The sequence below is a fragment of the Thermobia domestica genome, chromosome 2, assembly GCF_964235325.1.
Source record: "Thermobia domestica chromosome 2, izTheDome1.hap1.1, whole genome shotgun sequence".
Classification (NCBI taxonomy): domain Eukaryota; kingdom Metazoa; phylum Arthropoda; class Insecta; order Zygentoma; family Lepismatidae; genus Thermobia; species Thermobia domestica.
In genome coordinates, this window is record NC_137455.1 from 323167849 (window position 1) to 323195402 (window position 27554).

Consider the following 27554-nt stretch of genomic DNA (forward strand, 5'->3'; position numbering starts at 1 on the left):
TTTATCGTGGAGAAGAATTCTAATTGCCAGAGATGATAAAGTGTGATCTGACACATGTCATTTACAGAAGGAATTGCTGCATCACTAGATAGAAGCTTGCATTGATTGATTGTCCTTCTGCAACAAATTCTAATGAATGAGACCGTTAGGAATTTATTTCGAAGTCTTGATTTATCACAATCATCCAGTAGCGCGAAGAAGGTGGTGTCGAGAACATAAATCATTAATCGCCGATAATTAGAGAAGTGTAATGATGTCACTGCGCCAATACACATAGCCAAACCTGTTCGGGCATGGTTAAAAAGCATCAGGTTGAAACGCCTCCCCTATTCTGTTCAATCCTCGATTAAAAAATAATTGAATTATGTATGGTCAGAAGCAACTGGTCCTGTGCAATTTCCTTCTTGATCGGTGTTGCAACAGAGTTTTGCGCTATATGAATATTCGCGAGGTAATATGCGTCAATTCTGCGAGAAATGGAGACTGTATACAGCCTAAAAATGGTGTAACCGTATTAATAAGGTATATTGCATTTCGTTAAGGCGTGTCCATTATTTTGATAAGTACCTGTTTATATTACCAGAAAATAGTGAGAACATAATCACAACACTATGTACACTAAGAAATACATTGTGACCACTTTCGCATCATTTGATAGATGAGGACAAAGTAGGAAGAAAAGAAGAAAAATTAAAGAACAGAGAAAGAGCATAGAATGTTAAACAACATACTACCTGGTGACACGTATCACGTGTCCGCACATTCCAACATGGCACCCGTCTGGATGCTTTTCAGTTTTTTTTTTTTTTCTTTCTTTAGTTTTTGCTTTTCCCTACTTTTCCAAGATACCATCATTCCAGTTACTTTACTATTAAATATTTTATCAGAAATGTTTATGAGTATAAATAAATAAATAAAAAAAACTACTAGAAAGAACTTACTATCATTGTATTGCGAGCGGTGATAATAATTAGAAATAACGTAAGTAAAAGGCTAATAGTCACATAAATGCCATTTGGAGCAGTGTTTTTACTACATATTTCCGCCGTCTCGAAGGTAATGAAAAAAAAAAAAAAAAAAGAACAGTAAACAACAGTGAACAGTGACAAGTGAATTACTATTAACATGTGTATGTTTCTAGTGACAAGATCTTTGCTTCGCATATTGTTAAAATTCTTTTTAAGCATTTCTACTTATCCGTAATTTCTTTTCTATGGTTTAAATCCTTTTCGAAGAGTGCCTAGGCTGAAGATGATGTTCTTCGAAAATACTTCCTAGTGATGTGGTTTGTTTCTTGCGGTGACTATTAGCCTTTTACGTGAGAATGTAAATGAGGAAATACTTTTCTCCGTATCGATGGAATATTTAAAGAGTATTTAAAATTTATAATGTTTAGAGATAGCTCGGAATAATGCAGCATACGTTAATCAAAACTCTGTCCATTCCATACGTTTCAGGGTTGGCAAAAACCATGGTTTTTATTGAAAAAACAAACAAACAAAAGAAAGTTTTTTTTTTTGTTGTTGTTGTTTAAACCTGCTTTTTTTAAAGTTTAAACCAGGTTTTTTTGGTTTAAATAATTTTCTCTATGTATTTATGTCACATATGGACAGAAATAAGTTTGTTTCACCTTGGTGTTATTATGCAACCGGGTTATGCTGGAAGGGGTCACATAGTTGAGTTCAAACAGTTTCTCGACTTACATCGGAGAGAAATTGTCCTCCATTTGAACTCGAAACCGGAACTAATTGGCCACAAATGCGATACGTCTGCCGACTCACTCACGAAGGACTCCTGATATGTTGTACTGATCTTTACATACTTTTAACTTAATTGCCTAATTGTTAAGAGTATTTGAGGACAAAAAGATAAACAGTTGCACAAGTGAAAACATTATACAGAATTACATATGGACAATTTCAAAATACTGCAGAGTACAGAACTAATTAAGTCCAAGTTAGTTTACTACGACTTTTATTAGTCCAAGTTAAAGAAATACAGCAACTTAATTTGCATATCATTAAGAAAAGTGAATAAAGGTAAGAATTATTTGAGTCCACTTTGGCTCTGACTCATTTATACATAAATAGATACCAAAGATACTTCTGATTTCAGTGGGGTTTATATGACGCCCCCCCCCCCCCCCGCAAAAAACGTACGCTATTTCGATGTATTTTATCAATAGCAAACATTATTAAAACGAAACAATATTTAGAATTTTTTTATTGCAATTGCATAACAATATTAACAAACTACAAAAAAAATCACAAAAGAAACATTCATATATATATATATATATATATATATATATATATATATATATATATATATATATATATATATATATATATATATATATATAAGTTGTTTTTGTAGTATAATCTCTTTGAGTAATGAATGGGGAATTTAGGTCTGAATATAATACGAATAATATACGAGAGTGACACGTGATAACCCACAAATGTGTGTTCATCAAGATTTTACGAATAGTTACACATTTACGAACATTTTTCGTTTTTTGGTTTAAACCAGCTGGTATATATATACCAGCTGGTTTAAACCAGCCAACCCTAATAATTATAAAATTAATCTTACCCGTGAAGTTCATATATATATATGTAGACGTGTAGTTATTGATTCTAATCTCAGAATTTCGTAATTTTTCAAAGTTCTATTTCTCTCATTATGCTTTATCTCACCTAGTGCCAGGTAAACCACAAGATGTGAGTTGGATAGCGATCAATACAACAAGCGTGCAAGTTTCATGGAAGGAGCCACGGCAAACCAATGGAGTAATAAAGAAATATTTATTACAATATACGCAAGATAAAAATAGCCCTCGGAATCAGTGGCGAAAAGTGGCTGTAAATGGAAATAGATATGTTGGTGAGGTAAGTAAACAAGTTAGTTAATTAGATCTCAAAACTGATACGTATACAGGAAATTGTTCCGAATATATGTAAACAAGAAATACCATGTGGGAACCAGCAGTGGTATTCAATTGGACCACCATCATTATGAACAATCGTTTGACATTGTAATTTGCATTATAGGAAACTGCACTGGAGAGCGGCCATGTGTATTCTTCCATTCTTTTCAAGCTTTCCAGAAACCACGAATAGTTCGTACAGGGTGATGTTATGAAAGTTCAGTGGGCTCATAAATCCATTGTTGGATGGTATGAGGGGTCTTCATCCAATGGCAATGAATGGAATAATATAAATGCCTATTTCGTGTCTCATTTGGTAATAGAATCGGAGGGACGGTAAGTGGTGTGGAAAATTCGTAACAGAAGAATTAACGCTCCTAAGCGATTCGGCATTTTTCGGCAATATTGTTGCTACGTTATGGCTAATTTGAAGGAATAACCATTCTGTTCTTCTATTCAGGTTCTTCAAAACATTGTGAATTTGTTAGATTTGTGCAATTATTTTATTTCGGTGCTAGTTCTTTACACAAAGTAAAAATCCACTGCTTAGGAATTTTCTGAAGTACACGAACTTTAATCTTTTCTCCGAATTAATCTACGTACTTTAAAAAAGCATTACTTTGCGCAGTGCTAGCAAGACATTCAACAATTATAAACTATGTGAGTGAGAAAATTATCAAATATGTGCACTTATTGACGAAAACGCAAACTCTGCAGACAGAAAGTGGAAAATATGGATGTCAGTGTATTTAAAAACGAAGTAGTTTCTCAATGTTCTTTTCTGCTGGGATACAAAGAAATATCAGCAGCAAATTAAACAACAATCATAAGAAAAGTTCGTATACATTTATTATGGCCGAAAAATGTTAATACGAGGATAATGTATTCTTCGTTGTTACAAAGTGAGCGTCATGTATGAAAAACGGTGCAAAAAGTTACTTTTTATTAACCACCCGAAAGCGACACATGTGACTTGCGTTGTGCGTGTTTTACATTAAGTTGTGTGAAATTATTCGATCGTAATGATGATAACTAAGTGTAAAACGGAAAGAAACTGCTCGTAAAATTCCTAACTAGAATTGATCTCTTCAGAGGTAAAAATTCCAAAATCTTCCGTTACCACGACCACCACTCATTGTCATTCGTGGAGTACACATAGCGCCCTTCAGTGGTATTTATGCAGATAATTTTAAAAATACCATGTCAATTTAGATGAACCGGTCAAAGGATATCAATAGATATAGATATTCTTCAGAAGTATCGTATATTTCAGGAAATAATGCAATATTAAAAAAGCAGTGGATTTTAAATTAAGAGCAAAATCACTTGCAGTTCTAGAACGTTACCAAGTTGATACAGACAGCATATCTGTTTACGATATTCCTATTTTGAAGTGCGCTAGACTTATTTTCGTGGGACGTTGAAGAACGTTTTTTCATATATATATATATAATTAGGACCTAGAAATACACTTCTCATTATAAAAATATACATTGAATATAGAAGTTAAAATACTGTATTGTTCGGTTCTTTATTGAAGCTACCTTTTATATGTTTTTCAGATAACCGGGCTGTCTCCAAATGCAAGATACTATGTGTCGGTAAGTGCAGAAACAGAAGCTGGAGTTGGTCTGCCTACAGATGTAGTCGACATAACTATACCTGTTGTGCAAGGTCCAACGGAGAACTCTGTAGAAATCCCTCAGAGTCCAAAAGACTGGAATGTTGGTAAGTTTAAATGTAATAATAATTATATATAACATATTATATTAAGGTGAACAGACGTCTCATTTTTAACGGGATTCCCTTTGTAGAAGGTTGTCCGATGTTTTACGCAAAATGTCACGTTGTGGCTTGTAGTTACATAGTATATAATAATTTGCTTGTATAGATTTCAACAGTATTTTGAAGGGAAGGTCAACCCTTCTACAAGAGACGTATGAATGAATTCAAGAGACAATTGATTCTCCTAATTGTAGTACTTGTTATATGTTGAGAGGTAATATAAAAATTAAATTGGAATAAGCTTAACTAAGTAAATGTGATTATTATGAAAAGCTAGAGACTTGGTATGAATAAAACATAACAATGACTGTAACTCTCAAATTATGCCAGTTTGCGAAGTATCCCGTTTTTTCATTTTCTAAATCTGGTCATCCTGCATTATATGTAACTGAAATGAAATTGGATCTGCATGTAAATTGCTATTGCTTCTCTATATAAATTACTTAGATTTGTCAGGAAAATTAGCCAGTAAATTTTATTGGCTGCGTTTCATTGTATTGGTTCCCAGTTGTAACTTGAGAATGTTTATACAACACATATTACAAGCTAAGAATTCTAGGTATAATTCTTTCAGTAGTGCGTATAAGAAATTTGTGAGTAATCAAAATCATGCAATTAACTAGTTGTGAATCATGGGGTTTGAGTTGTATTTAAAAAAGAATAGATACAAACATTTCATTTAAAAGTTGTACTCATATTGGCTGAATTGGAGTTAACCATCCCTTTTATAATAGCACCAAGGTTTATGAGACGAGGAATCCGAATCATATGAGTTCCCACCGGGAATTGAAACCAGGCCTCCTACCGAATGCGTGTACACTAACAAAATAGCAACGAGGGTGGTCAGTGGTAATTAACATTTCCATAAATGATGAAGTAACACTATAATTTATAATGTGTATTAATAGTAATATCTCGCATCACAAGAAGTTAACTCAATTTGTGTAGCTTTTATCATTCAGTCAAAATCCTTAATAGGAATGATAACAGTTGACAGTCAGGTTTCCAAAGAAACAAGTAATACTTTCCATTACTGTATAGCAATTAAGATAACTGAATAATATCGATAATAACAACGTATGGATAGATCATATAGTAATATGGATATGAAACCATCGAAACGCTATTACCTGTAAATTGTGTGTCACACGATAATCATATCTGGGAATCTATTTTTCCGAGCTTAGATTCAAGAATGTAATATTTACGTGGACCATTAAATTTTATACTGCATCCGACCGAGAAGATCTGAAGAAAGAAAGAAAGAAAAGGTCTAGCGGAAATCTAGAAGTACAAGGCTCTTATTGTTACTGTATTAAGGTACATTCCTTTTTATTTCATTCGCCAAAATATTGTCTTGCAAAATAGAAAAAAATATTAAATAGTCAGTCTTCAATAACAACTCAATTTTATGAGATGTTATTAATTTTTAGATTTCTCAGAAGAACAAGGATATAACAAGGAGAAAAAGTAGATTATATTTTAATTTCTGCAGTCATTACTTTCAGTTAAGAAGAGAGTAATTACTCCTTAACTAGACCAAAGTAGATAATTTTAAAAACAAAAATGGCAATAAAAGCGTCTCTAGGGGTAAACATAAGTATAGATTTACATGAAAAGCTTGAAAACCAAAATTGATGAGGTGGTAAATTTGGAGAATACATCAGGGAATAGTAATAGATATTATTATACTTTTATCTCAGACAGCGGGAAACCAGAATATGATTATTAATACACAGGAATTGTCAAGAAAAAGGAGTTACTAATAAAAAGTAAGAGCAATGAATCAAATATTAGGCAGATTTATAATTTAGATTTCTGGGCTTCCGGCATTTATGGTCTTTTAGCCTGTCACGTATGAGGGATGACGTCCCTCGGCGAGCACACTATCCGTGGGAAGGGAAGGAAATAAGGATTGGGAAGGAAGGAAGCGGCCTGGGACCTAAAAGTTAGATACCACACCGCCATTTGCCAATGTGAAGAGGGAAACCTCACTCAGAATTGCTGGCCTCTTTCAGAATTTTTACACTTTTTTCGACCGAGTGCCTCCAGAATCAAATATTAAATGCGACAGTTTTAGCTCTTAATACTGAATCAAATTCCAACATACTAGATAACTTAATCCAACAAGAACGTAGTGTCCTGTCAAATAAGTTAATGAAAGTGGATCTGTGTAAAAAGAATTATACGATGGAATATGCAAAGTGCCGATGGGAAGGGCTAAGCACTACATCATCATATTAAATTATTTAATCCACATTTGAGTCTGTTACAGGAGACTTATTCCAAACCTAAGTTTATGATTAGAATAAAAAATTACGAGGTAATACAACAAGCGAGAATAGATGGTTATGGGGGAATTGTAATTTGTATAAAACAAGACATTTCATATAAAGAAATTCAGACAAAATTAAATAACATAGCGTCAAACGTCCAGATATTAGGAATTCAGGTAAATAATCTTAACAGTGCTGACATACATACATTTTCTTCGTCGATGATTGTTGAAGGGAAATTTTGGTACGAGTTGTTGCATAATAACCCTAACCTTGAACATTATTACTTGAGATGCAAACACCCAATGTGTCTGTCTGTAGAAACGTGTTAGAGAAACACAGCAGGAAAAATATTATTAACTAATACCTTGTCAAATAGTGAATAGTATTTTCTGAGTGATTGTTCTCGAACATGACATACTCGTAACACTAAGAATGCACCAGATATCACAGTAGAAAGACAAAACACTAGTGTTGTAAATAGAAAAAAAAACGGTTCGTATTTTTTCAGAAATGTACGTTTTTTTTAGAAAAATAACATTGCCTCTCGTTTTTTTTCTAAATTTCGTTTTTTTTTTCAAATAGTCATTTGTAATGCATCTTACGTCTATTTAAGTATGAAATATTTCTATGTAGGTGTAATCACCGTAAAATGCAACATAAATTAAACGCTAGATACTGATACGCTACAAATATTTTACAATTTACATGAATACCATACCTATTAACAATTCGGGTTTCAGCAGTTTTCATCAATATCAACTAAGAAATAAAAGTAGAAATGAAATTTTGTTTTTTCGTGAAAGCAGACCTTTACTAAGTATGAAAATAATGTCACGAACAGTATAAAATTCCAATAACTTGTCTAAAGGTAAAAACTAATACTAATTTGCCTAATAGTATTTTTCTAAATGTCATATATAAATAATTTGTCGACTAGATATATATGATATACAGAGCCGGCTCTACCATATATGCAGTGGCGTATTTACGATTTTGTTTCGGGAGGGGCTTTGCTAACTTTCGGGGGGGGGGGCTTTGCCTGAAAATGTGAAAATTCTGCAAGATAGTTCATATACTTTACTATAGTAAGTACGATTTCGGGGGGGGGGGGCTTAAGCCCGGAAGCCCTCCTAAATACGCCACTGTATATATGCAACACGTGCATTTGCGTGGAACGGCAAGCTTGGATGGTCCGGCAAAATCTGTCATAAGTATATTATTTAAATTAAATATTTCTTGTTGGAAACAGACTTCATGATGATGGTAATTACACTTACTAAGCTGACCTTCTATTTGAATACTACATTCATAAATTATGCTTAGGTTGCATTAGTTTAAGGCCACATGGACAATGCTAAAGCAAATGATCGAATAAATCCGAGCACAAATTCCTTGATTGTTCTCAAATGCAAGAATTCAATTCTCGAATAGTAGTGAATATCTGTTCCATTTTGTAAGTTATCAAAGTTTTGATATGAAAGTAGTCTTGTTTTTGTCAGAAGCAAGTTCCTTATCATTGAAGATAGAAATAAGTTTTTTAAAAAATGTTAGAAGATGTAGAAGAAAAATCAAGAAATAAAGATAAAAGAGCTAGTTGCACTGGAATTGCAAACTGATACATTGAGATTGAAGCTCGATAGTGAAGTCTATAAAAAGGATTACCATCTTTCCTCTGCAGGTGTGTTTGTTTTATCTTTCACTATCATAATAGATTAACATTTAAAGAAAAAAAAAAAAAAAAAAGACACAACGGAATTGCATTTTTTTTTTTTTTAGTAAGTATTTAAGCCTTTCTGAGTGCGACTGCATTTACCCTCACCTTTGTTGTTCATGCTGGAGTAGCATACTTAAAATTATGACTTCTAAGATTTGTTCTTTCTGGAGAAACGGGGAGGCGGCAAATTATGCCATTGCACGAGGCGACAAATTGACTAGGACCTGAATATAGGATGACTCAATTTGAAGTAATGCAGGGTGTTTCAAATTTAATATTAGGTTTTTGAAACTTTGTAGTATCTATTACAATTAACTTACAATTATAAATTTTATATAAATGAAAGAGCAACTCAAACAGTTTTGTACGCACGCATGCACATGATTTGTTTCTTCTGTCTGTCGTTAGAAAGAGCAAGTAGCAAATATGGATACTAGAGAGCAGAAAGCTTTTTGTTTTAATAAAGACTGAACCTGTACAGTGCAACCGTCTGTGTGAAGAATATTAAGGAGACGCTTGCAACTACGTCTTTATTGTTTGCAGTTGCTACAGGTCTAAAACCTACAGACTACGGTTTACGTGCCAATTTCGCAAGTGAAATATTCCTGCATAACAATGAAGATTTTCTGGATCGTGTCGTCTACAGTGATAAATCGACTTTTCACCTAAGACCTAATGTGAACAATCATAATGTTTGCATCTGGCCGTCAGCAAATCCTCAGAAGATGGTACAATTGAAACGAAACTCCACTAAATTGAATGTGTTTTGTGCCATATGGCGGAAAGTTTATGGGCCTTTCTCGCCTATCGACTAGATGTGTGCCGTGTGATGAATGAATCTCACATTGAACACTTGTAGCAAAGACTGTTTGAGGTGCTCTTTTACTTCATGCATTGCTTATAATTGTACCTAAAATGTAATAAGTACTACGAACCCCAAAATTTATTTTGAAACACCCTACATTTCTCACCAACAGTGTTGGAACTAAGATGTAAAAAGGAGAGAGAATTTTCCTTATAAAGTTATTGTTTACAACGATATTATTATTAGTCGAGACTATGACTACAACAACACGAGTTAGTAGTCAAAAAAAGTAATCAATTGTGTACTCGGTGGGCCAGGTGGCCAAAGTGGCACACACAGGTGTGTCACTTGTTTAATCCGCTCCAGTGTGGACACTAATTAAGATATCGGGATATTATTCTTGCAAAATATGGTTGGACTATAGTTTATCATATTAATTTCTTTTTCTTCTGGTGTCGAATTTCACCCCAGTAAAAAATTCGAGAATTTTCTAATTTCGAATTTCCTTTACTTTTTTTTTTTCCTTGTAGCTTCCTTCGTTGTAGAAAGACATCCTTAAGACTTGCCAGGTAGATACCTCGGATGGATACCTAACTGTTGACATCAATTGGACGGGCCTGCGCGTAGTGTTGCCAATTAGGGAATTTAAAATTCTCCTATATTTGGGCAAAAAATTAGAAATTTTTGTTTATAAATCCGTAGCTATACGTCCGAGTGCAAGTCAACTTACGCCAATCGAACATTTGTCCTTACTTAACAAACGAAAGTACAGATCGTTACAATGGGGTAATTAGGGGACGCACGTAAAATTCGTATTTAGGTTCTAGCCCTTGATTTTTCTAGTTTTTCCTTACTTTTCTGTTTACCGTAATATATTTTTGGTAATTAGAAGCTTTGTTCCTTAAATATTCCCATAATACTTGTAGGATATATTAGTGGTGTACCAATGTTTAATTTAAGATAGTTTGCGTCTGTCTGGTTGCAGTGTTGCCAGCTACAGAATATTTTAATTCCAGATTTTATGGGGAAATTTTGGAAAAAATATATGTTTTGTCTCTATTATTTCCCTCTTGTTGGCTATATCGGAACAAACGTACCAGTATCTGAAAGTCTCGTCTTTGCTCTACACAACGCACTATAGAAAGTTTCAATAATGTGAATAGGGGAAGTACAGTTGAGGTTTACAGTGGACCTTGTTCTCTAATTGGAAAGATAACTGATTTTTTTTTAAGGTAGAATGAGATATTTTTTATTGACATGCTTACTTTATTAGATATCGTCACAAAACTTGTAGGATATATTAGAGGGATACCAAAGCTTATTTTAAGATAGTTTGTGTGTGTCTGATAGTAGTGTTGCTAGCTACAAAAAAATTTAATTCCAGATTTTAGGGGCAAATTTTGGAAGAAATTCCATTTTTTATTTCTATTATTTCCTTCTTGTTGGCTACATTCGAACAAACGTACCAGTGTCTAACAGCCTCATCCTTAGCCTACACAGCGAACCATAAAAAGTTTCACTAGGATAATTAGAGGAAGTACAGTTGAGGTTTATAATAAACCATGTTCTGAAAATGGTAAGAAAATGGTGAATTTCTGAGGTAGAATGAGATTTTTTTTTTTAATTTCATGCTTACTTTGTTATATATCGCCATGATACTTGTAGGATATATTCTTCAAGTACTACGGTTTATTTTCAAATAGCTTTCGTCTGTCTGATGGCAGCGTTTCCAGCCAAAACAATTAATTCCCGCTATTAGGTGAAAAATTCGGAAAATTTTCCTTTTTCCCTCTATTATTAGCCTCTTACTGGCTACATTGAAACAAACGTACCACTACCTGAAAGCTTCCTCTTTGCCCTACAGAACGCACCATAAAAAGTTTCAATAGGATAATTAGAGAAGCTGTACCCCGGCATATTTGATTTTTGCCTCTGAGGCGTAAAAAGTGTCAAAATTTCATGTGTATGACAGAATTTTTTCTTTCCCCCTTTGGATAGAAGCCAGCGACTTCAGAATTTCACTGCACCTTGTCAACACACCAAAGATTTGTTTAGGTGACTTGAACTCATATAGCAGCAGTGGTGCTAGATACAAAAAATTTTTGAATTTCGGTTGGGAAATTTTTTGTAAATTTTCACTCCTACATTTCCCTCAATAATTTCCCACCCGTAGGTAACACTGCAATGCAACTTACACCAAAAAATAGCCACATCCATTTTCTTAAAAACAAGGCCTTAACCATATCAATCGAATGAATAGTTTTTGAGCAATAAGTCACTAACTGGAAATGTAGGAAAACGCCAAAAATGACCTGGGACCGAAAGGAATAATCACACAATTTTGCTCGTATAGGTTCAAAGAAGCAAACGATTTGTAAGTTACGAGGGCTTCGACTCAAGTTCTGTTGATTATTTCAATAATCTGCAACATAAATCAATAAATAGTAGTTGCCAGAAAAAAAACAGACTTTTGAAAAAAAACATGAAAAAGAACGATGTTTTTTATTGAAAAAAAACTTCACAGAAAAAAAACCGTTTTTTTACAACACTACAAAACACATTTATTAATTCATGGAATGTATTTTATGATTCAATAGAGGGTGACTATTTTCGTACGTTGCCTGAGGTATCGATTCTCAAACTACATAAAAATAAAGCTGGAAATGACGTATCATGTGTAGATCTTTATTGCAAAACATTAGATTTAAAATTGGAAAATTATAGTAGAATTATTGCCTCACAGCCCAACAATCGGAAACAGACATACATCAATACAGACGATAATCAAATAGAAGCAAGGAACTTGATAATATAATAAAAATGACAGTAACCAATCCAATTCCAAAGTAATTCTGAAATAATAATAATAATAATAATAATAATAATAATAATAATAATAATAATAATAATAATAATAATAATAATAATAATAGTTAAAATTAAGGTGGAACCTTTTTGGTGGTGGCAAGAATGTCGAAAATACATCAGTTAAGGCAAAAAACATTAAAATTGTTTCTTAAAACAAAAGAAACAAGAAACAGAAGCTTTCATTAAAGAAGAAACATGTGGTTATTTTTTTAAATGTTTTAATTGAGTTGACAAATTGTATCATAAACTGTCACCTTCTTACGTGAACAATAACCGTATCGAGTTAGTTAGTAATATGTTCTCAAAAAGGATTTAACGTGAAATTCAGAGAAACTTCACTGAAGAAATAATAATCAATGTTCCAAAATGGTAAAATAATTTGTATTTGAGTGGAGACTGCAGTGGCTTAGTGGTAGAGGTTCACCATTGGTGCTTAATGTTCCTGGTTCGATCCCAGGTCGCGCCAAGCGAACTTTATTGCGAACAAACACTGTGCATAAGTATTCTCGGGGTTCTGCCATTTCCTCCCCTTTCTTAATTCCACCATTATCATCCATCACATCATAATCGTTTTCCGTAGCCTCGAAGCATATTCGAGTGACGTTAAACTAAAGTGAAAAAAAAAATGAATTGCATTACTATTCAATACTTCGCCAATTCAGTTTTGTGTGTAATCAGTGCTGCCTCTTAACTTTTTCAGGTTTAACTGCCGGAATTGCTTTGGGTGTTGCATTCATCACTATTTGTGCTATAATAATACTCTTCCGGAAGCAGTGTATGCCACCTTCCCCTAATATACCTCATCGTAGTGCAAATCACCAGTCCTGCTCAGGACATGTAAATGGCAACGGTTTTTACAAGGATAGAAGCACAAGAGCTGGTGACTCTTGTGAAATGGATGTTTTCATTCCAATGTTAACACATATACCTCCAGAAGCAAATGTTCATTTGGATACGAAGGTAACTATATTTTTATATAAACTAATTATAAGATTTTACTGTTGCTCATGTAAACCATGTTAAAAATAAACTGTGCAACTCAATTCTAATCTTTTTCTTAAATTTGTAGCTGTGAAGAAATATAGATTTTCCTCGAATATTTCTTCCATTTAAAATTAACTTAATTCCAGAGTTTAAAGGTCTTTTGGAAGTTATGAATTAAACAATTATAGATAAAACGTACTACGACGAACTGTTCACCTAACAAATACAGAGGAAAAATCCTGAATTAAATGCACAGGTCTAATTTACTATATTTGTATTACTCATATTCTTAGCTTTCTACATACTTACACAAAGGTTTAAAAAAATGAATAGAAGAATTGAACCAAACACCCAACGCAGATATATAGTTAGACCACCATCTTTCGAATAAACTATCGCTCTTTCCACTTCTCTCACGAAGCCTCGCCTGTGGGTCTAGAACCCAGGCGTAAAATGAAGTCTTAGACCCCTCACAACATACGAATTTTTATTCATTTCGTCTGCATATGTACTCTCATTGGCTGGAGCATTATCATAACGTATAATAAAGGTATGTGAGAATACGTTATCAAAATAGTTCTCAAGGGTGAGGTTCAAACGTGAGCAAAGGATCCATTGTAATGTAAAAAGAAAGAAAATGCAAAGATGAAACGAAATGCACTTCTTTAAGTCCAATGCATAAAATAAAATGAATATCCTCAAAATTAGTTCATAATAAAGATCACTGTAAGTTACTCATTATGTATCTGTTTGTATTGAAGCAGTCATTACCCCGATTGATGGCAGTTGGGCTTCTATACTTCAGTGAAGTCCCAAAAGAATTATTAAGCTATTGTTCATGAAGATGGATACTTATATTAACTTGTTTACGGATCTGCAATGGAGTCTGATGGATTTGAGTTCTTTATACAGTATTATCATGTGCTATAAATTTTCGTTAAATTGGTTTAAAGCCAAACTACACCTAGACTTCGAGTGGTGAGCGTAGCTTCATTGAAATCCGGAACACAATCAAATACGATAACTTCTAAGTTATCATTAGATTGTTAATGGAAATGAACAATAAAAGAATTAATCTAGCATACTTGAGAAACGTTTAAATATCATTCCATGGCAATGTAGGACTCAACTAGAACTGGAGTGGTCATTCCTAAAACATAATGGCGGAAGTTCCAACCGTTATAGCCATCAGAGAACAGCAGAGACAATGTGAGGTAGGTACTTGTGCTTTCAGCGGCAATGGTTCTCAGATTGATCTCCAACTATTGCCACCACATATACCAAATGCCGACTTCCAGAACTAACTTGTAGTATATCAAGTTTTATATATATATATAATCATAAAAGATTGTCAATTTCCTTGCTACTAAATAGTGCTCGCTTAAGTTCATCTTCCGAAATATATATGGCGCGATCTCTACATTTTTACTTCATTTTTCTTAATTAGTGCAAGTTGTTTAAACCTTGATTGATTGTACATTCGTAAAATAAATTAAAGAATAACTATGAATTTATTTTGGATACTTTATAGTATTCTATTGATAAAATTGGGAAATGTTATCACGAATAATATAATTGCAAAATTAGATTACTGTGTAGTTATTTTGAGTACTTCAATGAAATGAATGTGTATATTGTTGCCAGAAAATAGTGATAATATAATCACACTAAAGAAGGTACACCATAAGCACTTCCATAAGTACTTCATGAGACAATAAAGAGAAGAAAACAAAGAAGAATTAAGAAACAGAAAAGTAGTCGTCGAATGTCATGGTGGGTGTCATATTGGACTGCTCGCGGTATAGTTTTGAGAATACTGGATAATTAAAGGAGAATGAAGACAGAAAAAGTGATTAAGAGAAGATATACCTCATGTAACATCAACATCTAACGAATAATCACAAAGAATATCAATTAAAGTGCCTTTAAAGTCTCTCATTATTAACTAGAAAGATGCATTTGATCGTAGTACTTACCAGCACTCCGTGAAAGGTAACATGCATGTTTCATTTTTAAATGGATGGTTGATTAGGATTTTAGCTCCCGTTCAGCAGCGCGACTATATGGACCTATGGTTTAACATGGAATCCAAACCACATGAGCTCCCACAGGAAACCGAACCCGGGTCTCCGGCGCCAAATACACGTACGTCAACCGCTTAGACACAAAGGAGCTCTATTTTAAGTAGAAAAACTAGCTATATCATGTGAATTTGAATTGTTCCTTACGAAAAGAGATTACGTTTATACAAACATTTAATATATACGTTTAAATATATATATATATATATTCAAATGTAGTAAATATCTGCTATGTAACCAAAGCAAATCACTTATTCAAAGAATATCTAAGCTCGGATATATTTGTTTCTTCTTGTTTTACCAAGTAAGTATCCATTATTTTCTTTCGACTTGGTTGCATGGAATTCAGTTTTCTCACCTGGTTTTTTCTTTCTTTTTTAATTTTCTTGGTAATAAAATACTGGAAGGATAAAAACATATAGTGCAGATTATAACAATTCATATGGTAAGTAGTATAAAGAAAATTCGTTGGTCAAAAGAAGCGTATGACTGATATTCATTGAATGTAGCATCTCTTTTTGTGTTTCGTTTTCTTTTAAGTGAAATTAAAGCATAAGAGCGGTATAGTATCTACCTTACATGATACCAGTCCAGTCAGAATTGGTAGACCTCTACTTCCAAAGTTCTTCTGTTTTATATGAGCCTTTTATCTTTTAAATATACCGAGAGGTCTCGTTCTAACCAGAACAACTTGACACCACAAGCGAGTGTCTTGTTCTAATAATTATTATATTATCAGGGGATACATATATGTTGTAAAGTAACGCGTTATCTAATTTTCTTCACCACCCATTTGTACATTCCCTTTGGCTCCACAAATTTTTCTCAATACATTGTTTCGAACACTCGTAGTTTGTGTTTATTACCCGTGTTAACGACCAACTTTCGAATTCATAAAATTATGTAGGACAGTGCTCCTACAGATTTCTAGTTTTTAGGTTCCTTCACGATAAGAGTTTTGCGCATACTAGTAGCATGGTACTCTCTCTCTCCGCTCATTTAATAACTATCGCGCGTGATTTTGGAGCACGTGGTCCCGGGTTCGATTCCTGGTGAGAGAACCTTGAAATTTGACCGTCTTACGGTGGTTCCTATTCTACCTTAACTGTAGGTCCACGTCTCATATAGGATCGATGCTGAAACCGGACGCAATAGTAACATCCATTTACCTCAATCAGTCTATTTTCTCCTGCATTGATTCCATTGTTTCCGTCATTCGAGTAATGTGGGTCCTGCTTCTCACTATGTAGTATCTTTTCTGTGTTCTTCTTCGGGATGATTTCTTTATATGTCTTGAACAGAGTATTCGTATTTTCATGCACCGTACAACATCCTCTACATCTCTACGTTGTCTATGTACACATACAACTGGTTAAGACAATTGTACGTTAGTCCCTTGTTGCTATCTCCTTCCTAATTGTGTATTCTAAAACAAAGTTCAAGAGTCTTAGTAACAAGGCGTCTCCCTGCTTCAGGAATTATAAAACTGAAAACATTGATAACACATATGAAGTGGTGCTATGTTGAGGTTTGTAGATACCATAACTGTAAATACCCATATATTCTACTATATTGACAGCTATCTGCAATCTGACACTAAGGATCTTCGCTAGAATTCCCGGAAAAGTTTGAAAGTGGATTAATTTGTTAAAGCTTCTGTAACTTTATTATTATTATTATTATTATTAAGGTCTTATCTAACATAGCACACTTATTTCCGAGATACTGACATAAATATGTTGTTCTATTACCAATCAGTGTACGCAATCTTTGAACTTAAAATTCGTGTCCTTCTGCGTGTAACAACGTTTCAGACATACATAGAGTTTTCCTTCTATTTTGTAAGGGAAAAAAAAAAAGAAAAAGAAACTAAACATTAAACGAAAACGTGGCGTACAAGTGCAAGGGCTACGAAAAATAAACAAAATTGGAAGCAAGTAAAATAATAATAACAATACTAAAATTTCCACGACTTTCATCACTTGGACTGTGGTTCTTACCAACTCGTCACTATGTAGCGTTCTTTTTGAGGCTGGTTTCATCACGTTTTTAACTGAATATTCATTAATGTTTTCCATTGTTCAAACTTTGCTTTTAGTATACGTAAACTTGATTTAAACTACTCGCTGAGCAGAACAATATGTTTATTGTAAAAATTATTAACGTGGACAGTTTCACTAACTATCCACTTTGGTTTCATCAGACAGTATCCTATGATAGTATCTGATGTGGCCAAAGTGGATAATTGGCGAAATTGGCGAGATTTATGAATATTCACATTTTCATTTACATTTTTTCGGAGAAAAAAGTTAAGATTTTTTCATAGCTTTATTCTGCAACTTTTTTTTTTTTTTTTTGTAACAAATCATTTTTAATGAAAAAATATCAATATATTCCATCTTTCTTTTCCCATTATAACACCAAAAAAACATTTAATTGTATTTTGAAGAAAGCGAGAGAAAATTAAAGAGATCGGTCATTCGATAGAAAAGACCAAATGAGTTCTCTAGTTGCAACTGATTGTTTGTAGATCTGTTAGAGTAAGATTTAATGACAAAATCGTTTTAGTAAAAAATATTAGTAATGTTAGCAGTAACTGTACTGAAAATCTAATGGAAAACTTTCAATTAGTAACGTATTTTAGGAACTAAAGACACGTTTTATATGAGAGTATGTATATATATATATATATATATATATATATATATATATATATATATGTGTCTAGTGATTTTGATTTTGGATGTTATTCCTTCATGATATTTTCTTAACGTGCCAAGTTGAATATAGGCATCTCAGAAACAAATGGGCAGGTAGATAACTTTCACATTGATAAGTTGATTAGGTAACCAAAATGACACCAGTGGTGCATTGCGTTGGATTGTGTAAATTTTCTTAGAGCCAAACCATGCAATGCTAGTTTAAAAATCAACTAGATTCCTAGATTTCGTATATTGTAAAAGCTGAGCAAGAAAAAACATTTAAAAAGAGAAAGAAAAAAAAAACGAGAATTTTCGTTACCTTTCGTGGCTTTTCAAAGAGGAAAAAAAATCATCCTAAAGAAAAATCCAGCTTTTTAAAAATATTATATGTGTAATTAATTCCACGAAAGTAAAAAATATCATGGAAATATCACACCTTAAGCATTTTTCATTTTTGTATTGATCCCAAGTGGGGAAGGGAGTACTCTTCCTTGTCTTTCCAAACCGCTTCTTAAGTAGCATTACAAAATAATTATTTTTCTTTCCGATTTCGACAAGATGATCTTCTCTTCTGTGTGCGTTTATGAGGACAACGTAAAGGCCCTTCGGAAGAAATTTCTTCGTTTGCTCCTTGCATTTTTTTTTTTTTTTTTTTTTTTTTTTTTGGTATATGCTGTTTATTTTTTGGTTTACTGTACGCCCTTCTAAATCAGTAATCACAAGGGAAAAACTAAGCACTGTGTTCCTTGTGTGTTAGGAATCTTACCTAGCTACATTAAGTAAATGAGAGTAGGCTCCAAAACTCAGACGAGACAATTCTAGTCTCAAAGGTTATAAGCATTGTTTCTGTCATCAGAGTAAACGACATACTTATCTTATATTTTATTTGTGTATGTGTTCATCCAAACTTATATTTTATTTGTGTATGTGCACATTCTCCTTCTCCCAAATCTCACAAGGGAAGTTTGGGAGAAAGCACTCACCCGCAGAGAAACTAAGCATGCCATTTGAAAGACCAAGATAAAATTCCTGTACGGTTGAGAACTTTTCGAGAGATTCAATGTGAAATGCACGATTTGTACAACCATTTGATGTGTTGGGATTCCGACCAATCAAAGATTATGGCAGGAGATTTGTACATAGTATGAAACTTCTTCATCCGGACGTTATAATATACCAACGAAACAATCACATGAAGTTCGTGTCCATGTTAATGAATCAGTTCCGATCACCGTGATATATTGGATTGTTTCAGTTTGCATTCCATAAGGCAGTTACCGAACAAATTACATACCTTTTGAGTCACCTGTCAAATTTGCTTTTCGCTTTGGTTATACTATTGCCTTGGATGCAACGCAAAATTGTACATATAAAATGTTCCTGGTGGTGGAAGGAAGTCTTTTACCTGCGTCATTTCTTCATAGAATAGAAGAGAAACAGTGATCAATTTTTATCTCTAACCTATCATTATTGTGAACAGTATAAGACTAATTTTAACTAACAAACCCGTTAGTTATTGCAAAACAGTCTTTTCTATTACCTCCGATAATTTGAATTCGTATGTCAATATTCGTTGCTAATAATATTGTACTTACAGACTTTAAATACGCATATACTTATTTTTTCATATAAACTTCGAAGTTGAATCTCTCAAACAGTTCTCAACCTACAAAAATTTTATTAGCTTTTGTAATCAGCATGAATTGGTCTCTGCAGGCGAGTGCTTTCTCCTTAATTTCCCTTGTCAGTCACGCTTTAGAAAGCTTGGCTATGTCTCAGAATATCTTGTGTATGTACAGGGTGTCTACCGGTCACGAAATCAGAAAACGGTCATGAAAGTCAAGAAAAAGTCATGAAATTTAGCTTTTGGGTCACGATTTTTTGTATCTGTACAAAAATAAGTACAGTCTGAAAAATTTTGTTTCATAAAACGTCAAAAATCACTACCAAAAATGTATATGGTCGGCTTTAGACCACCAAATCGCAGTCAAAGAACGGTTCTATTACTTGCATGAAATTTCGGCCTAATTTGCACCCAATGTTACGAAATGTTGAGAATGTTACGAAATGTTATGGTTTGGTAAAGAAAAGGTCACGAAAAAGTCACGAAATTTCATTTTTGAATTTTAGTAGACACCCTGATGTATTGATATATCAAATGATATGTCATATTCAGAGTATATATATATTTTCCTCTATAGTATTTACTAGAAATAGATTCATAAAACTTGAGTTCATAGGTATCAGGTGTTTCGCACAGCATAAGCGTATTGAAGGTATGAGAAATTGATGCATTTTTTTAATGTTTAAATATTGAAAGTAGTTAAGGTGGTTGCAGACTAATTCCATATCTTTCTTTTCTCTGCATTATTTTCTTAAGCATACATTCTAGAGCTTGGCTAGTGTGCAATAGTAGGATTACTTTATGGACATTGCTTTGGCATGCTAATTATTGCTTCTGATCCGGTACTTCAATAACAATATATAAAAATTAGAATCTGCTATTGTAACAGCTCATATAGGATGAGAAAAAGCTCAGTCAAGTAAATGTATAAAAGATATGTCAGTCGAGTAGTATTTCGTGGTGAAATGTTTTACTACTGAAGATCAGCAATAGTACTCTAATAACATATGAATAACGTACCTGGTAACCCTCGATTATCAGTGTCTTGCGAACACTACTGCTTCTCTGTAGTAAAAGTTAAGTTGAATTAGAAGTAATAGATGGCTGAATAACGTAGGCACTGATAAATGAGAGAATAAACACTAAGGAAAAGTAAATATAAACTTATTATATTGTACATGGCAGCCTTTTCGTGGTCAAGATGCACATGAGCGTATTTTCTCTGTTGTGTTTGATTTCCGTTCTGGGTACTTGCTGCGAATTCGGATCTCACTTTAAATAACTTCCAATAATTAACAGATTAACTATATAGATGATCAGTAGAATCAAATAAAGATACTGTATGTATAGGGTACAAAAGGATTCCATATTAACTTTCTTCTAGTGTTCCTTTCCTCTTTTACAGACTTCTAAATTATTTAGTGTTCATATAATGTTTGACGTGTTGAATTTCTTACTACCGATGAAGTAGCATGATATAGCAACGAAGATAGCATTCTATCAATGAGACAGTGTATGGCCTAAAAACAGATGCCAGAGAATGAATTACCGAAGTGATAAACGTACAAAAACCACACTTATTTTTTTCTTCTTCAACTTCGTTTTGAGAAGAAAAAACAATAAGTGGTTTTTGTACGTTTATCACTTCGTACACTGGCTCATTGATAGAATGCTATCTTCGTTGCTAATGATTCATTATTTCATCCCTGGCTATGTGAGGAAGTTGTGAACAAAGACGTGCGTATACATTTTCCAGAAGTTCTCCCATTTCCCTTTACTTCTTTCATTTACGGTTTTTAAAAATGACTCATTCACTTGCATGTAGTAGTTTCTATTATTCATTACCTTATAGGACATAGTTCCGAAACGTTAAGAGGCCCCATCAGGGCGAAATTAAAACAGCTAATTTTACAGTAATTATGTGATATCTTTAAATAGGTAAAAGATAATCGAAAAGTGAAACAAGAGCTCGCTAGACAGTATTATTTTACATGTGATACGGTTATCACGACTCACTTATCTGCTTTCAATTTCGAGCCATTTAGAAAATCGGCATTTATTTTAGCATTTTTAAGAGGCTGCAACCGAAAGCTATTAGGTGACTCGTGATAATACCTCATACAAAAATGATATTGTCTAGCAAGCTTTTGTTCAATATTTCGATTGTTTTTTATCTATTCGAAGATATTGGATAATGACTGTAAAATTAGCGGTATTTTAATTTCGCAGTGATTAGGCCTCTTAAATATTTCATTCCCAAAATTTCTTAGTTTTCAGAAAATAATATTGACAATGCACTACGAAATTGGAATTTATCGTACAACTATATCAGTCGTCCTGACATGGAGTCTATTCTCATTTACGTGTATAAGAATAAGATATAATTAAGAAAGCTTCAGGTTCTTGATAGAAAGATTTTTCGTTACACGTAGCCTCCCTGCGAAACATTTTGGGTACAGATCATAATCTGCATCACTTGTTCCGAGTTACAGATCAGTTTTCATGTGATTGCATATGGAATATTCAATTTGTTGACTCCATCTTTTTTGTGACCCTTATTTCCATTAGTCATAAAACATTTGTTGTATTTTATATTAATATGATACACTATATTTGAATTTATACACGCTTTTTAATTGCTGATGTATGCTATATTAGTACAGGACTCAAATATGAACAGTCGTACTTTGTATCACGAATTTTTGTCCATGAAATAAAGTGAGCAACAGATATCGGGAATTACATTCCACTTTTATTCACAGGAAGATTGATGAACTTGAATTTGTGATAACTATAAACTATGCAACACATTTTTTCAAGAGGCAAATTTTGTTAATAGTTTTAAGAAGTAAGTGTAATCGTATTTCCTCTCAAAAAGGCTCCATAGCAACCTGAACATATGCCGTTGACAAAAGTGTTATTGAACACTAAAACCAGCTGATTGAATTAGAAAATTTGTGAAACAAGGTCAAAATATACATTTAGAATCTGCACTGAAGAAGCTCAATTACTTTTCTGTTCCATTTGCGCTGAGAATGCGATTCTATTTTCGTGAATTATGAGATGGTAATTTTTTCGATTATTCATTCCAATGCAGTAATAGTGAGAATCAAACATAACATTATTTCATACTATTTTATTATTTTTCTTCTTTGTATTCCAGTTTTCATTGCTACTAGGAGATCCGTATTTAGGTGTTTTACGCATTTGGATCCAAGACACCTTTGCGTCCATCTTCCCTTATTTGTTCATATGCAGTATAGGTCTAAACAATACGGCCGCTTCCACTTGAGGCCTCGAAAAAATATATCTTGTACCTAAGGGTATAAGATTTTTTAACCCAACATTCAGCGACGTGTCCCCCCCCCCAATTTTTTTTCTACAATTTTTCGAAATTTTCAACACGCAAAAAAATAAAGAAAATACGCATCGATGGTTTTGAAAAAAATTGCACCGTTACACCTAGATAGTATCTACAATCTGAAACTTTAAAAATTTTTCGATGAACCCCACCAAAATTTAAAAATATTCAATTTTGAGCATGTATGATACGATAATTCGGTAAGGGGAGGGGTCAAAAAAATTTTTGAGTTAGTTTTAGGTCAAGGGTAACTTTTGGGTCAATAGCGACTCAATTTGGATCAAGGGCCGATTTCACTATCTTACTGGGAAAGACCCTTTGTAACAAGATATCTAATTGTCATGTAGAATTTTGGCACAATTTGTCGACCAGTTTGTTTACACCCGTTTAATTAGTCAACCACAAGTATGCTCTGCTATTTTTAAAATAGATAAAAATGTGAAAAGAATCTGCCATAAATTCTGTTTCCAACGAAATTCCTCCTGCTGAATTGTTGAAAATATTAAAGAAGGATTACGGTGAAAACATTTTTATCGATAACACCAAGAATACGAGTGACAAAGCTGCAAGAAAGGCCAAGAACTGATTGAAGACCTCCCTCCTTCCACTTTCAATGTATTCAACTGGAAGAAAAAAAAAACTGCAAATGATAACTGAAATCATTGAAGCTTAAAAGAAATAGCTAAGGATCTAAATGTCCCACTTGTCCGTTCGCACCATTTTAGTGGATGTTTTGAGAATAACAGGACGACTTGTTCTGAAGAAGCTGATTTTTTTTTTCAGAAAGAACACATCAAACAGGTTATTAAAAACATATTTGAACGAGTTCACTGCACTTACAAAACGCATTATAATGGGAGACGAGACTTGGCTTATAAGTTCGACATGCAAACCACCCAAAAGTTTCCTAATGAGGGCTTTCAGAATAACTAGAAGAAACCGGAAACGTAACAACAAAGGTGCTCGAAAATCAGTCATGTTTAATTTTAATTTTTATTTGTTTACTACTGTCGTGGTATTAACTACTAGAAATCACTTTCGGAACTGCAAACAATATTTATCTGGGCGTTATAATTCGTTTGAGGGAGAATATTCACCGAAAAAGATCAGATTTGTGGAAGAACAATACTTAGATTTTGCATCTACGCGAATTTCTGACTTAGAAACTCACTAAATGTCATTGACCAAGTATTTTACTTACCAGATAAAACACCGTTTTTTGAGTCCATTACCATATACAAAATTCGCGGAAAGAGTTAGGCCATACTGGAAAGTACCAATAAGGAGTGTTTTCTTCGACTAGATTATTCGTTGGCAAAATTGTATTGCATCAAATAGGGCCTATTTTGAAGATGACACAAATTAAAGCAATATTTTGTGTTTTACTGAACAATTTCTATTTATTTGATAGAATGTTTAAAAGATAAAGGATTTCCCAACATGGAAGAGGACAAAGTGGCCAACGCGCGATGTGGACCTATGGCTCCACATTCTCTTGATATGAGGACGTACTAGAGAGAATGTAATCAGCACTACATCCGCCCGTCCTTGCCCCAGATACCCATTTTACGGAGGCTAGATGAACCCTTGAGTCGGTTTAAATCGAAGATAGAACAGATCGTTTATAAAATTGATATTTTCTTAAAATTTTGTTAAAATTCGTCTCTTTTTTATTATTTACTTGCACATTATTTTATTTTATTTTTTTAAAGTTATTTAACAGTTAAAAACGACTTTAAAACGTTGAAAATACCTAGAATGATATTAGCGGGTGTGTTGATATCGATGTTGTTTTGAGTCACACATTCCTGCGACTCCACAGGCCTCTTCCCTTTTATCACACTATTACGGCGATTGAATAAATAATGTCTGAAGTGCTGTATCGTAAGAAATCGTGTTCTGTTTAAATTGTTTGGAGTGAATGGTGGAAATGAACGATGATGGTCCATCTGGATAAGTGTGTTTTTGCATTGCTCATAAAATAGTTCGTTTCTTGAAACACTAAAATATAAACAAGGATAAAATTGAGTATAAAGAAAGCGAGTGTACACACATTACAAGAAGCTTTATGTCTTCTCAAGGGAAAATGTCAAATACTACGTTCTTAGTGAAACATGTCTACTTGCAGATTAAGTTACGTTCCCAATGGATTCTTGAATGTCACTGCGATTGTACAATGTACAAATGAATCGGTTAAACACTTGTAATATGGTCAATTATCTCGCAGCATGAGCACGTGAAGATTGTGAGTTGTCACCTGTGCATATTGAGTGAAGTGATTTATTTATTTATTTTTAATAAGTTGATGTAGTTCTAGTAGTGAACTAGGACCGTGTCACATTTTACCATATGATTATTGAACCCGAACACTTCTGTTCCGTATATGAGTATTGTTAAAGTACAGTATTAGGGATTTGAAGATCTATGCCAACTTTCCATCCTGCTGTGTTTATAATTGACGGATATAAAAATCGTACTGTATGAATATATCGGATATTCTTAAAATGGTATCTACGAACTTCAGAAAATTATTCTGCATGTCAAAATAAAGCGAAGATGCTACATAATTGTATAATCTCCATAGTTTCCTTCAGACACTGCGGCCAACCAAACATATAACTGTGTGACAACGTCGTAGATAAATGTTGAACCACCACATTAATCTACGGATCCATTAAATAGTTAAAATCGACTTTTTTTTTTTTTTTTTTTTTTTTTCAAATCAGAGTTAAAGCTGGTTATATATGTGGATAGAAATGAACACATTAAATTGCTAACAGAGGAGCAAACAAATATATAAAAACAAATTGCTAAAAATGTGACTTTTCTTGGAGCGTGATATGATTTGTATCGACATTAATAGTTAGTATCAACATTTGCCGGCTTTAATTGCCATGTAAGGAGAATCGATGTGATTGCTTGTTGTATTCTTACAGCAATATTGCTAATAGTTGAAAGTTGTCTATGATGTTGGCCATATTGTAAAATTTTTGGTCGGCTCCAGCGCCTGAAGGAAGTCCCGGAGGGAATACCAATATATTTTTTCTCTTTCTTTTTTGACCTGTAGAATAATTTTCTGTAGTTTGTGGATGCTAGTTCTAGAATACCTGATATATATTTATATATATATATGTATTGTGTCGAGTAGTATGGTTATACGATATTTAAACGTGCTTTGCAACTACTACATACCGGTAATTTCTCTCAACATATATACATGATCTTTCTACATACACAAACATACTGCACATTGCTTACTTTTATGTAGATTGTGGTACCAGAGCATATATTTGTTAGTGAATTGCATGCAAAATAACTTATTTCACTTTCCTTCTCAGGGTGGGTATCCAAATGGGCAAGTTAATGGTCTTAAGTATCCTCTTCTGACTAATGGGCAAATTCCAAACGGTCATGTTACAAGGGACAAGCCTAATGTCCACATAACAGAGAACCCTCAGGTAGGTATAATCCATTTGTTTTAATGTTACATTTCATTTGAATGTTGGCTTAGAGGTCATGGGACGCTTGGTTAAAATTTCCATATTGAATTTAATGCCTTTTAAAACATTCCGCATGGGTCGTAGAGTTAACGCTAATATTTGAATGTCTGGTATTTCCTGTCAGATTAGAAGTTTTTAATATATGCACTATTAATTAACGTAATTGACTTTTCTTCCTGTATTAGTTCAAGGCATTTATGAAATTAACATTGCTGTGAGAATTTTTGTAGTGACAACCTGACTAGAAGAGCTTTATTTCTGCAATGTAAAACATAGTGCACACATTGAATTATTTCCAGTGTATTCAGCAGTTGGAAACTGGGGGAATTGGGCGATAAAATCGGAAATATTCCTTTGTTGGAGTTCATAGAATTAAACTATATACTAAGTAAATCACACTAAGGTCTCTGCTTCAAATGTTACATGTTACACTGTCAATGCATAAATACTTGTACATAACTTGCAACACGTAAGATTTTTTGGAGCCTATCTCTCAAAACTTACCCGTTCATGAATGTTCTTTACAAACGTAAATTTGAACATATGCTAGAATAATAATGAAAATTATTTTCTAAATACTGGTGCTCTTATATCTAATTTGACGTATTTGATTGTAATTTTATCGTATAAGGAAAAATCGAGAAATATTTACACGTATTTTTTTTTCAAGCGTGTAATTTTGTATTTGACAAGATTTTAATACAAAATCGAGATCTACGACCGATGCGGTAGGCTTTCCTTGGAACGGCTTCATTGTAACTACCGATTTCTTCCATCGCACCCCGCTAATACCAGTCGCCAAAGATGGCCAGAATGCTCACAACATCCAAGCCATATGAACAGAGAAGTGTCCATTGTGAATATGGTGCAATGGACACAGCCACAGATATTCACAGGGAAATGGAGCCCGTGTATAGGGTCA

At 33.5% G+C, this 27554-nt stretch overlaps 1 protein-coding gene across 4 annotated transcripts in view; it reads left to right on the forward strand.

Moving 5' to 3' along the window:
- The window catches only part of LOC145678667 (protogenin-like), a 162890-nt gene that overhangs the window by 126172 nt on the left and 9164 nt on the right, over positions 1-27554 (forward strand). For 3 of the 4 annotated variants that reach the window (XM_081749055.1, XM_081749056.1, XM_081749059.1), the window contains exons 15-18: positions 2704-2891; positions 4492-4657; positions 13081-13340; positions 26471-26590. In XM_081749055.1, the coding sequence (XP_081605181.1) occupies positions 2704-2891; positions 4492-4657; positions 13081-13340; positions 26471-26590 (734 nt within the window). The remainder of the gene's footprint in view (positions 1-2703; positions 2892-4491; positions 4658-13080; positions 13341-26470; positions 26591-27554) is intronic. The other variant, XM_081749058.1, reaches the window with a different exon arrangement.